The sequence below is a fragment of the Taurulus bubalis genome (genome assembly GCF_910589615.1).
Source record: "Taurulus bubalis genome assembly, chromosome: 9".
Taxonomy (NCBI): domain Eukaryota; kingdom Metazoa; phylum Chordata; class Actinopteri; order Perciformes; family Cottidae; genus Taurulus; species Taurulus bubalis.
The window spans coordinates 4,659,081-4,672,280 of NC_136597.1; the positions used below are offsets into that span (position 1 = coordinate 4,659,081).

At 44.9% G+C, this 13,200-nt stretch overlaps 1 protein-coding gene across 1 annotated transcript in view; it reads right to left on the reverse strand.

The window, feature by feature from the left end:
* spon1b (spondin 1b) overlaps window positions 1-13,200 on the reverse strand; it is a gene marked incomplete at its 5' end in the record, with an annotated part of 84,962 nt that overhangs the window by 1,636 nt on the left and 70,126 nt on the right. The window contains 9 exons of the mRNA XM_079223051.1: window positions 98-275; window positions 346-624; window positions 1,516-1,674; window positions 2,279-2,446; window positions 2,802-2,972; window positions 7,031-7,213; window positions 9,612-9,687; window positions 10,379-10,519; window positions 12,862-13,063. Of these exons, the coding sequence (XP_079079177.1) occupies window positions 112-275; window positions 346-624; window positions 1,516-1,674; window positions 2,279-2,446; window positions 2,802-2,972; window positions 7,031-7,213; window positions 9,612-9,687; window positions 10,379-10,519; window positions 12,862-13,063 (1,543 nt within the window). The 3' untranslated portion in view covers window positions 98-111. The remainder of the gene's footprint in view (window positions 1-97; window positions 276-345; window positions 625-1,515; window positions 1,675-2,278; window positions 2,447-2,801; window positions 2,973-7,030; window positions 7,214-9,611; window positions 9,688-10,378; window positions 10,520-12,861; window positions 13,064-13,200) is intronic.

Genomic DNA, 13,200 nt, shown 5'->3' on the forward strand with positions numbered 1-13,200 from the left:
ATCATCATCATCATCATCATCATCATCATCCTCCTCCTCCTCCTCAAACGAGCCCATGTCTTCACGCCTCACGTATTCAACCCCCCGCCCCACCTACAGCAGTGCTCCCGTCTAGCAGGGATGAACGTTACAGGCGCGGATCTCCTTCCGGTCCTTGCAGCCGGCCGCCTGGGCGCCTTTGGCTCTCTTCTTCGCCGCCATGAAGCGCTCCTGGATGCCCCCCTCGCACGGCTTGGTGCAGTCCGTCCAGGCGGTCCATGGCCGCATCCTGCAACCTGAAACACAAGCGTCTCAACTCTGGCTTTCCTGTCGTCAAGCTAACGCAACACATCGTGTCCAACCAACCTGTCTGCTCCTCGGCCGCCGCGTCTCTTCCGTGTTTGCCCCGTCTTCTTCTCTGTCCTCCTCCTGCACCTCGGCCTCCTCCTCCTCCTCCTCTCTCCTCCTTCCCTTTCGTCCGGCACTTCCTGATCTTGCACTTCTTCCTCTGGATGGTCTCGGGGCAAGCTCCGCCCCCGAACTGCGGCTCCAGTTTGACCATACGGGTCCGAATGGTGTGTCCTTTGCCGCAGGACTTGTTGCACTCGGACCACTCGGACCACTCGGAGACCATGCAGTCGATGGCTGGAAGGGAGAACAAGGGGAAACCCGGCCAGACAATGAAACGTCGAGGAACTAATACAGGCACAGCAAACGTTTCGTGGCATATTTCTTCTAGTGATTGATGAACTCAAAAATAAGTTTTTCCAGTAGTGCACCGGTCCTTTACTCTTCCCTTTTGGTGTCGTTCCATTCCACTGAAAACACAGTGAACTTGTGCAACATGGATGGTTGATGGAGCCCCATGTAGAGTCACCTTCCCAAGAATGCTTTACACTGTCATCAATTATCAGTACCCACTGGACAATGTGAGATCACGTTGTGTTAACCCACACTACGCAACTACAGTAATGGGCACAAAGGTGCTGAGAACCAGCGGTCAGTTTTAGCTTATTGACAATTCCAATAAACTTTATTTAAACAAGGTGGTCGCGTCCTCAATAATGCCGGCTGAAAGCGAAACAGGCAACATTACAGCTATGAATAGAAAGTAAGACGAAAAAGATGAATATAGAGCCGCCAAAAAAAACCCCATCAAAATCCTATTATCTTATGGAAATTGTCATAATTAGCATATCAATTACTGAGTTTTGAGTGCAGGTTGGTGCCAAATTTGATAAAATTCCCTCCAGGCGTTCCTGAGGTATTGCGTTGACAGGAATGGGACGGACAGAGGTGACGACCCGAAAACATAATGATAATGAAACATGATAAAAAAAAGTGAAGTTAAACAATAACATGAGAAATGACAAGCGTAAAAAAAGTATACATCTGAAACAAAAAACACAACCCACACCTCGGGAAACAAGCATCAGGGCAGTTTCTAAATCAGTTTGTGAAGTTTTAACTAAAGTGAATGCGCCGACAAAAAGCCCATTTCCATCATTCTAAAAGTAGCGTGCTCCAGGTACTCACGGCACTCGGGCAGCATGCACTTCTCCGTCTGCTCCAGCTCCTCGGAGCACCCGGCGGGATCCGACTTCAGCATCCTCTGCCGTGTTCGCAAGCCCCGCCCACACGTCACGCTGCAATCGCTCCAGTCGGACCAGGGCGACAGCATGCAGGGGATGCTATCTGCAAACAAGCACACGCATGCAAGAACGCATGCTACCATCAGGTAACTATCCGAATAAACTCACAAAACATAAAAAAAAACGAATAAAGCAAAACACCTGATTGGTGCTCACGTGCAGCAGCTACCTTGTCAGTGTGCTCGTGCTCTACAGTGACGTGAGTTGAGCTCAAGTGTACATTTAAAAACACACGCTCAATATTTGCAGTTTAAAGTCCATGTCAGAACAAAATGTCATCCCTTCAGCATTTCATCCTTTTTGACATTTGTGTTAAATTGTCATGGGGAACATATGAACTCATGAATTATATGTGTTTTGCGACCTTTGACCACCAAATTATAATCAGTTGATCCAAGTGTGTGTTTTATGCTGAGATGTCAATCACGAGGATGGGACGAAGGTGAGGTCACATTGACCTTTGACTTTTGACCACTATCATCTATAATCATTTCATCCTACCAAACAGGCTCCAAGCCAAATTTGAAGAAAATTCCCTCCAGGGCGTTCCTGAGATCTCATGTTCACATTCAGTTCTGATGTACACAAAAGAAACCGTGTAATACGATAAAACCAAAGAAATGAAGGAAAATATTTGTTTTACTTACGGCATTCTGGCATCATGCATTTCTCCACTTCTGCCACCTCGGTCTTGCACATGGATCCGTCTACAGGGGGCATCTTCACCATGCGCTCGCGTCTTCTCATGCCCAAGCCACAGGTGACGCTGCAGGGGTCCCACTCCGCCCACTCGGTCACCACGCAGCTACTGGGTGCTGTAGAAAAAACAGACATTTAGTATTCCGGTGTTTGACAAAGATGTCCAGTTTTGGGATTGACTGCTAAACTAAGCGTAACTAACTGAACTTGTTATAGCTTTTATAGCGTTTCACAATAATCTTTCAATGTTTTTTCTTTTCTTTTTGGGGGGCACAAAATTAACATTTAAATAATGTACCTATATAGATTTCAAAATCTATGCGTTTCTCTTATTACACGTGTAACTGATATATGCATAATGGTTCATATGGGGAAAAAATGGACACTACGTCATGGAAGAACATTAAAGTCACATTTTTTCAACTCAATCCTCTTGTCACGCAGCAATACAATAAAACAAAAAGGCCTCACAGCATTCATCGTTGACGACGCACTTCTCCGTCTCCTCAGTCTGGAGCTGGCAGAGCGAGCCGTCCTCCGGATACTGTTTGACGTAGCGTTCCCTAGACCTCATCCCCATCCCACAGGACACGCTGCAGGCCGACCAGCTGATCCACTCCGACATCATACACGTGGAAGGCTCTGTCCACCGTGGGAGAAAGAGAGACGCTTTCAGAAGAACATCCAAGACATTTTTGATCTATTTATCTTTGCCGGTATATTATTAGAAACAGGTTCTGGGATTGCTGAAACATAAAGGGAATCGTAATACAGCCCAGATTCAGCTCAAGAGAAGCTGAATCTGGGCTGAAAACCCATAATTCCATTTCCAATAGAACCAACACTCCATCCACTGATAAATATATTCATGTCTTTATATATAAACATGTAGGGGACAGACAAATACCGAACAGCTAACTGGAGATTCTGGAAGTCATTTTTATTTTTTAATGAACAGCTAAAATTGTTGACTTGCTTGTTGTTGGCAACTGGAAGACTTATTTTCTTATGAGGAGAAACGGTTCCCTCACCTGAGGATATTATATTCTTTGTGAAATGCAAAAAAAAAAAGATATCGTCTGTGACTGTCATGTTGGCCTGGAGCTGTACTTCATATTTAATGTGGATTCACTGAACTGCGATCCATAGTATCTTCTCTCATCCTGGATCCCGCTACCGGGCATATGATGCTCTCGATGTTGCATTTACTGAGCAGACACATACGGTTCAATCTGGTTTTCAGTTCGGTGTAAAAGAGAAACGTGTGTTCGGTGTAGTGTTATATTTTCTTTAGTGTAGGTGTGAGAATCTGCTTCAGTGACATTTAATCAGTTTATTTTCTGTATCTATCAGAAGCAGCAGAATCTACGCTCGCTTGCAATGCATCCTGGTACGAGGAGGAGACTCCAGTCCAGCTTCCTCAGTGAATACAGCACACACTGGGGAATGTATTCCTCCAGTGGACTACGGTTACCATCAGCACTGATTGGACATCCACATAACTGCTTTTTCTGAGCTCAGGAAAATGTCACGATTCTTAGTTTCGGGTGATTAAACACTGATTAAAAGACATGGTTATGAATATTTTATTCAAAGTCATGCCACTAAGCCCCACTAAATGTTACACACTGTTCCTTTAAGTCTTTGAATTTGGAAGTCCCGATGTGAGTCAATGGGGGGAAAAGTATTTTTGGGCCCAACGGTCTCACATGGACCTGGACCTAGAGGTTGTAATTCCATGTTTCGGCCACCAGGAGCATTGTCTTCGCTATCGGGCACCTGGTTGAACCCAGATCCTCTGGTTACAGGACAGTCTTCCTCCACGCCACATCAGCCTCCTCTCTAATGGCGTCTCGGATGTAAGTCTGTTTAAATCGTCTCAAAGTTGCCACTTTCATAAATGCCCTTCCTCAGAATCGACCTTGGCTCTCTTTTTAATAAGGCAAGTTGCCTGAAGGACAGTCCTCCTCACAGCGTGGGCCTGAGGGAGTGAAAGTCAATATGACCCCCGGCTGCTCGATCAGCTGAAAAGTGAAATGCAGCTTCTCCTAACAAGGCTCCACGTTGGTGTAGTTTATCACTATTAGCCGGCCCCGGCGCCGCGAGATCTCCCTATCCCTCACTTACGGAGAGTCACTACACTGGTCTAACGGCCCTGTGATGCCGGCTCAGTAAACACCTCTTCTGAGAGGGCGGCGCTCTGGTGCAGAGACTGAAGGTGAGTCGAGGCGATGAACCGAACCGTAGAAATTAAGTTTGAGAAATCACACGAGAGCGGCAATTGCTTACCGGCTGCGGCCTAACAAAGCAGAACCGAGCGTTGTGTTGATGAAAGATACGGGTATCTCCGAACTCCAACGAGGCCTCCAGAGAGCCAAAGTGTTCCCAGGAACATTAATCAATCCGTGAACCTTGCAATTATCAATCGCCCGCCGCACGCTAACGGCGCTCTCAATGAAAACAAAGGAAGGAGCTCCGCAGCAAAAAGCTATTGCTGTCTGATAAATTGATAACCATGGGTGGGAGTGTGTGTGTGTGTGTGTGCGTGTGTGCACCGTCAGCCTTGAACAGTCCGATCTCCACTCATCCGATGACTGAAAGACATCACGAGAGCGAGGGGAAGGGGAAGACTTGACATTTGTTTATGGGTGTTTGTTTCATCTTAGACGGAAATCAGTAGGACAAGTTTCTCCTTTTCTCCTCCGACAACAGCGAGGGAAGTAGGAAAAGATTAGTCCAATTGGATCCTCGGATCCCAGCAAATGTCTGCTTTGTCGTCGTCGCTCATGTCACACACACACTTTGTTTCTGCACCTTAATGAACACATGACAATCCTCGAGACCCATCACCGCCACCAGACCAACACGGTGGGTCCATGTCTTTAAAGTCAAAAGACAAACACATTTATTTACTGGTTCCGGAGGACGCTCGGCGCCAACAGCCGATCCACATAGTCTCATGTTTCAGTGAAATAATCAGGGTATCCAAACCAGTGGTGAGGGATTTGTATTCTTCCTGACAGATCCTCTCGATGTAACCACAGCTACTCCAGGTGTGTGTCAGCTTCATTGACTTTCCCGGTTTAGCTCCCGGCTCCTTCTGTTTCACCCGCTCCTTCCCGCACACGCCGCATAATCCTTCACAACTACGATCCCAATAGTCGCGCAATGGCTACACAAACAATTCCACTGGGCCGTGAGATATAAACGAGACCGCGGCTTTGTGTTTCCACCTGCGGATCAGCCAAAATGAACCTTCCACTTTGGGTTTTAGTCACGACGAGATGAATACCTGAGCTTTAATCTGCCTATTATTTTGAAGGCTCGCTGATCAAAGGAAAACAAGGATTACAAGCAAAGAAATAAATGCGGTCTTTGTTTTTTAATGCTAATTTGTGCGACAGAAGACAATGATACCAGCATATTCATATTCATGTTTGGAGGTAAACAAATTATTGTTTTGATATCATCGCGTTTAAAGAGTTCAGAAGTGTACATAAAACACAAGTTTTAGTTTCTGTGAATATACATTGAGTATATCCACATGAAGGTTGTAGCAATGATGTGTGGTCCATTGGAGCTCTTGCAATTCCAATTGTGAAATAAAGCATAAACATTTTACAGGCATTTGTTGTTATTGTTGTTGCTCTCACATTGTTACAGGAAGGTGGGTGAACTAAGAAAGCGCTCTGCAGTCTTTGTCTGTGTGCTGTGGTACATTTGTAAAACATTTGGATATAACTGGTGGCCGTGTGTTTGGCGCAAACTGAACACAACTGAAAGATTCGTAGCAATTAAAAAGTCTGTAGTAATAACCGACATATTTGTGAATCGCGGTACATTTTATGAACCTAAAAAAAACGAGTTTAACGACTACCGGCAGTCCCCAGGGACCTGAGTCCTGTTGATACTGCCAAACCTCAGAGGTGATCAAATGACAAAATTCGCTCTCAGTGGTACTTTCAAAATACAACAGTTTTCATTTCCAAAATCCAGTAAACAGAGCCAACAGTACTGTACGGGGCCAGAGCTAGTGCAGAGGGAAATAAGTCATGCCACTGATGTGTATCCTGTATACTATTAAGAACAAGACAATGGAGAATATTTGGTAAGCCTGCCACTAATAATGTCAGAGCTGCAACATTTTTCAATTTAGAATGGTATTCACTGAGATTATACATGTAGATGAGCCTGGTCGCATCTCATTTGCATGAAATGCTGCTGAATGAGATCTTTTGTCTGGAAAGGAAAATAAAGTGTTTTCTGCTCGTTCACCTTCAGTAAGGTATTTCTGCTGTTGTGGACAGCAGCGTGCACTCACTTCGGTGGCTGCTGGACTAATAACTTCATCTACAATACCATGGTTGGCTCTGTTCAGAGGGAATTAAAGAGCGGTTACATTCGATGCAATGAGTACAATACTCTCCCACTTTGGCTGGGTTACTGGAAGTGCTGAGACGCAACCAAATAAATATTATTTATTGCAGGGAAACCCTTCCAAATCCTCCATTATTTATATCTAGAGGATTCTCTAAATCAACCCAGCATGAGCGCCACCGATCATATAGCACCCGTGGCGGGCCGTGCATTTTATACCTAGGCCTGCTTCTGATATTGTGTATATAAATACACGCATGACGGGATGCTGTTCGAGGCTCTCCAACCTTTACTTCTGTATCTATGTGAGCGTGTGCTTTTACCCTCAATGCTGCATCCCGGCCCCATGCAGGGCTGGAAATCTTGGGTGTGAGGACACGGCACGCTGAGATCCAGCTGGGCCTTCAGCATCCTCTGCCTCATCCTGCGGCCCTTTTCACACGTCGCGCTGCTACACGCCGACCAGGGAGACCAGCCCGAGTAGATGCACGTCTCTGGTGTGTCATCTGAGAGAGAAACACAGGCGTTAACAAGGAGAAAGAGGCATTATGATATGTCCGTTGGGCTGACACTGATTGTTTAACATCGTACCCACAGGTGATTACTGCAGGTACTGGACCACGAGAGGCCACCGAGTGACATCCGATGGGGGGAGAGGGGGAGGAGAGTGTGATTTGTGAATGTCTCGCCCAATTATCAGAGGGAGCTGGAGCTCCAAGAAGTAGCAGGGGGACTGGCTTCAATTAAAAGTGCTCTCTCGGGGGTTAGGAGAGCCAGAGAAAATGAGAGAGAGAGAAGCGAGAGAGACTATATCGTCAGGCCTCGGGGACGAACCTTGAGCTGGGGCAATTCTCCCGGATAATGTAATGACAGAGGAGGATGAGCGAACAAAGGAGCCGGAGACGCAGAGAGGAAGGGAAGAGGACAGACGGGGCGGATGCGTAAGTGAGAGCAGTGAGGCTCCGCAGCGGGACATAAGGGGACCGGCCTCGTCTCCGTAGTGTCATCTCACAATAGAGGAGACAGGAGGACGGGCAAGAGAGGAGGGAAAGGAGCAAATGGTCTATGACTGACTGAGGAAGACATTTATCAGGTGGCGGGAGATTCTTGTTAAGAAATTCTGCAGCGTGGGCAAAATGCCGCACCCGTCCCGAGGCCACTTAAAATAGGCTCACAGCGCCAATGTACTACACAAACACCGTCCTGCACTGGTGCGTCTTGTTTAGCCCGTCTGCTGGTTAACAAGCAGGCAGGGGACAGCTCATTTCGTAGGGTTTAAGGTCACAGCGCTAGAAAAGAACTTGTGTGATTTTACGACCATGTTAGGAATCAAAAGTCTTTCTAGCTCTTTCAAAGCACTTGAATATCTCATCCGTACTCATTTGTTAGTGTATTTTTACTTTATGGTCGCAGTTTCAAACATTCAATTCAATTCAGTTTATTTTATATAGCCCAAAATCACAAATACAAATTTGCCTCGGAGGGCTTTACAATCTATACAATCTGTAAGACATCCCTGTCCCGGGACCTCACATCGGATCAGGGAAAAACTCCCCCAAATAAAGATAGTAAAAAAAAACTTTCACAGGGAAAAAAGGGAAGAAACCTTCTGGAGAGCAACAGAGGAGGATCCCTCTCCCCGGATAGACAGAAGCAATAGATGTCATGTGACCAGAATGAATAATGTAACAGAGTTACAGCACATTCAATGAATATGACATAATTAACTTTATGGTCAATTCAAGCAAAAGAAAAACACTACGAACTTATTCGGTTATGTTTCTTCAAAAAACATGGTAGGTATGTTAGGTTACGTACAGAACTTAAAAAGGGTAAACGTTGACTTTTTTATTTCACACAGGACATGAACAGAGGTCTCCTGGGTGAAAGTCTGGAGGTTTTGTTTGACACTCGTTCCTATGCGGCCTTCCGCGGAGTAGGATTACAAATGTTTTTGTGAAACGTCAAAACCTTTGGTTGTATGGGAACGTTGCAGCACTGCGTAAATATCGTTGACCAATAGTGACAGGATCTGTGATGCATGGCGGAATATAAAGTGTGTTTGATAGGGTCGGGACTGTTCTGATTACCTGACCTGAGCCCATCTGTGCCTCTATTTAAACCAGTTGTGTCTGTAATGAGCTATGTGTGTGTCCTGGAGCATCACGCGTCCATGAATCCCCGCGGTGTCCGCTCAGTCTGTAAGTGGTAGTTCACGGGAATGTTTTGCAAACACACAGTGAATTGAAGAGTTCAAAGGACATAAAGGAATGCAATATCACATAATGACATGGTCAGAATAATACACTCTGTCAAGCCCTTAAAAGGAATCCATTGTATCTTGTTTGGGTCTTTCCCTGAAGAACTGTAATCAGGAAAAGGTCTGTTTATAGAAATTAAATGGGAGTAAAAGGACATTTTCCAACCAAATTAACATCACAGGATATCCAGAGCTGCGGCCATTTTTCTGTGTACCGTTACAGGAAAAGAATACGTGGACAGGGCGGATGAAGTTAACTATTCCATTGTAGCGCGCTAACTTCAGACGTTAACAACTTAATGCTTCGTCCTCACTCGATTGTCACAGCGTAGGAAAGCACATCGCTATATCACCAGATAAGTGACAATTTTGCTCGGCTCATTTTCTGTAACCAGTGTAGCATTAAAGGTTGGGGAAATTAACAAGCAAGTTATCTAGCTAACTTGGCCAGTTAGCTAGCGAATTCCACCATGCACAATGCTACACTGGTGACAGAAAATGAGCTGAACAGCGGGCCGGTGTCTCAATTCTCGGCGCTCCCCGGAGAAGGAGAGGCTACATAGCTAGCTAGCCAGCCATCCGTCTCCGGAGTTGCGTCTGCTCTACTCCCATTTTATTTGTGCGTGTGTGTGCATTTACTGTACCTCCCTCCTTCTCCTCCTGTCCAATATCCGCGACGATGTCGTCTATGGTGTCCGGCACCACGTTGCACTGCTCACCCTGCACACACATGGAAAACTCGTGAAAAATTCATCCAAAGTCCCTAGTGAAATGCTTTTATTATTACACTGTTCTCACTAGATCACCATTGGCTTTGTATGTGACAATGGTATTTCATGAGTTCTGTGTCTTGTGATGGAATGCAATTATTTTCAGAGGTAACCTCCAGGCCTGTATGTGTGATCAACAGAGTTTACATAGTTTGACAACATCTTCACGAAGCAGTATTGTTTGAACATGAAAACAATCAGATACTTTGACGCAGCTGCTTGTTGTTGAAGTCCTGCAAAAGGTGTTAACTTGTATGTCAATGACATATCTTTAAAAAAAGAGAGCTATCAGCTACAGCGTAGATTTACTAGCGACAGTCTCGTGCAAGTAAGCCCAAATTTGTGAAAATAAATTGTTGCGTTTTACTTGTCTAATATAGTGTATGAGCTGTACTTCTTTTCATTATCATATACAGTATTTCTCCCACATATTGAAAGAAGTTGAGTGAATATTCAATGATAGTTGAAGACTTAAACAAAACACGATAAAGTCACCTCTGTAGGTTATTAACATGATGCTTCATTGTGGTTTTGGCAACATGGTTGTAGATCACTGGAAGTTTTGTAAAATGCTAATAAGTGGTATTTTTTGTCAAACGTTCTTTATACGTGCATACCTACTTTTACATATGGCATCGTACCTTTCTAGCGATGCGTTCCACCACCAGCCTGGCCACAGAGGTAATTGGCCCTCCCTCGGGGTCGTAGAACGGGCTCTGGGGGTGATCCAAACTGGTCAAAGGTCGGATCTTCTCCTGAGGAATGGTGGGCTGGTTCGGTGACTGAAGAAAAAGACAAAATAAGGGATAAAGTGAGCAAAAAAGTACAATATTCATAGGTTACAACTGCTATATACATGTCTATTTCATATTTACAATGAATTAAATGAAATTGTGTCATATCAAATATTTTACTTGCAGAGACAAACCCACAAATAACAATGGCCAGACTCCCCTTAGCTCTACACACCGCTTTATTGTTTTGGTTTCGCCGTCTGCAACTTCACAGTCTTGGTTCAGTCTTACTGCCCTCATCAGTACTGTTTTCCAGCTAATAGGCAAAGAAGCTCTATAAACTGACTTTATGCCACAATGGACAGATAAAGTTAGATATTTCCCACTGGAGACTACAACAAAGTTTAATGCTGTAAAAAATAACATTGCTCCATGACAGCCTAATATATAAATATAACGGCATGTCTTTACACAGTTGTCATAATAGCTTTAAACTGTATGGTAATAATATGTCAAAGCTGTGTTCACAGCTGGTTCAGTTGCCCCCAGGCAGCCATAAAAAGTGAATCGATTATTGCAACTTTGAGTATCTTATATATAAAATACATCATGTCTCTGGAACACGTCGAGCCCCCGGTGACCCTTCTGGAAAAGAAGCGCAAATAATACGATGCTACCAATGAAGATGACAATGATTTGAAGGGAGAGCATTCCCCCCTCCCACATTAGCATTGAGCAAACGGAGCACTTGGAGTTGTAACGGTTGGTGTCCTAGAGGAAAACATCTGCTCTTGTACCGTATACTGAGTATGAAATACGACACCAGGGAGGGCGGTCTGAGTCTTCCACTGAGCAATGGCAAGACTAATCAAAGTTAAACAGACAAAATTTAGGACATGGGAATTATTTGCGGAAAAAGAATACTAATCCAATAGCAAGCGTACAGAATCTGTGAAACAGGCTTTTAGAAGGAGAACAACATGATTTCTCTGGAGGGGAGGGGAACAGTGGAGCGGCAGCAATTTAAGTAAGCAAGCAAGAATTAATACAAAGTAATAACACTGTAATGGCTGCCTGGATTTTATACCCTAGTCTGACCAAAACGGGTGAGGTAGTTAGGTGTCAAGGGCCCTGAAGACACCGTTTCTCCCATCAACCATCTGGTGCGGGGCCTTTTCTTCTGTTTTCCTTCACATGAATCATTCTCTTTGTTCTCACAGGTTAACTCAGTATTGTTTCAAGTTTCAAACCAACCTAACATATGCAGGAGTAGTGAGTGAGACAAAAGGAAGACATCCACGACGGAAGTAGGTGAAGGAGATATGAATTTACATCATCATCTACAGAGCCGTAACAGCGACGTTGATGATTCCCTTTGTAGTTACAAGTTCATTAAAAGTATCTCCTCTGACTTTTTGGTTAAAAAGGTGCAGAGGACATCCATCACATCATGTGGAAGACATTTGCACGCCACACATTTCGTGTCTGCAAGCCGAAAGAAACTTCCAAGTCTTTGTTTTGTGCAAAGTTGAAGAAGACTTGTACTTCCATTACTCTGCCCGTAGGTGGCAATGATTCAACGTCTGCTGTGATGCAGCACCGCATGCATTATCTGTTGGTAAACCGACACAGTGTGTTTACAGGGGAACACTTTCCAGAGTAATGGTCCATTATCTGCTTGGAAACTGTAGTTTAAAAAGACCTTCCAGGAACCAAGGAAGTGGACGCGATGTTTAAGCAGAGCAGAGACACATAGTTGTGTTGTACTTTACATTTTACATGATGACTGATTCACATACATGTAGCACAATACACATTGGGCAGGGGGTCGTTCGTAGCTGTTTCGGGCTGCCGGTGATGGAGACAGTGTTCCAGCTTTAGGGAGGGCTGTGGCTGCCATCGCTCCTCGTCGCGGAGCCCCCACAAAAGCACCGCCGACGCCAGCCGGGCTCTGTTCCCGCCGTCCAGCTCAGCCTTTCCCCAGGGAGTTGCACGGCATCTCAAGCTCAGCCTCCAACACCTCCAATGGAGAGGGGTGTCAACTGTTTTTTTTTGGTGCCTCGGCGGTTAGTGGAGGTTCCCCGTTCTAGTCTATCCTCCCCATTTTTATGAACTGCGTCATATCTATTCATGTTAATAAAAATTGGCCATTTTGTTCCGTAAAGTTGAGTTTTGTGATTATTTGACGGCTCTCACTTGGTTGCAAGTGAATTCCTGCCACATCTTTTGAAACCTTAGAATTATTACGCAGCTCACAAATCGGCCATTTACCTCAACCGTGAGAGGGAAGAAATGCTGCTGTTTAAACATGTTCAGTTTTGAGGATGTCTCAGGTTTCGACCATTGCCAACCAACCTATGAACTAACCATGTTACGTCATGCTAGATTACCTCATACGTGACACCATTGTCAGTGCCTGCATCCCAGGGAATGAGGCCCGTCTCCAGCCTCTGGACCCAGCCACACTCCTTGGTGCAGAGGTCCTCTCCCGATAGCCCCACATTCCAGTCTGGACTGGGCCCCAGCATGGTGAGGAAGGACATCAGGTGACGGGTCCGGTCCACAGAAAACTCGGCTGATGGAGCCGCTCGCCTTGTGATACGGGTGAGAGAAAAGAAGAAAAAGAAAAAACGGAAATAAAACAAAAGCTTATATCCAGATAATTCAATTCCATTTTAAATATTATAACGAGACATCTCTAAGTCAGCACTTTTTTGTTGAATACGCGT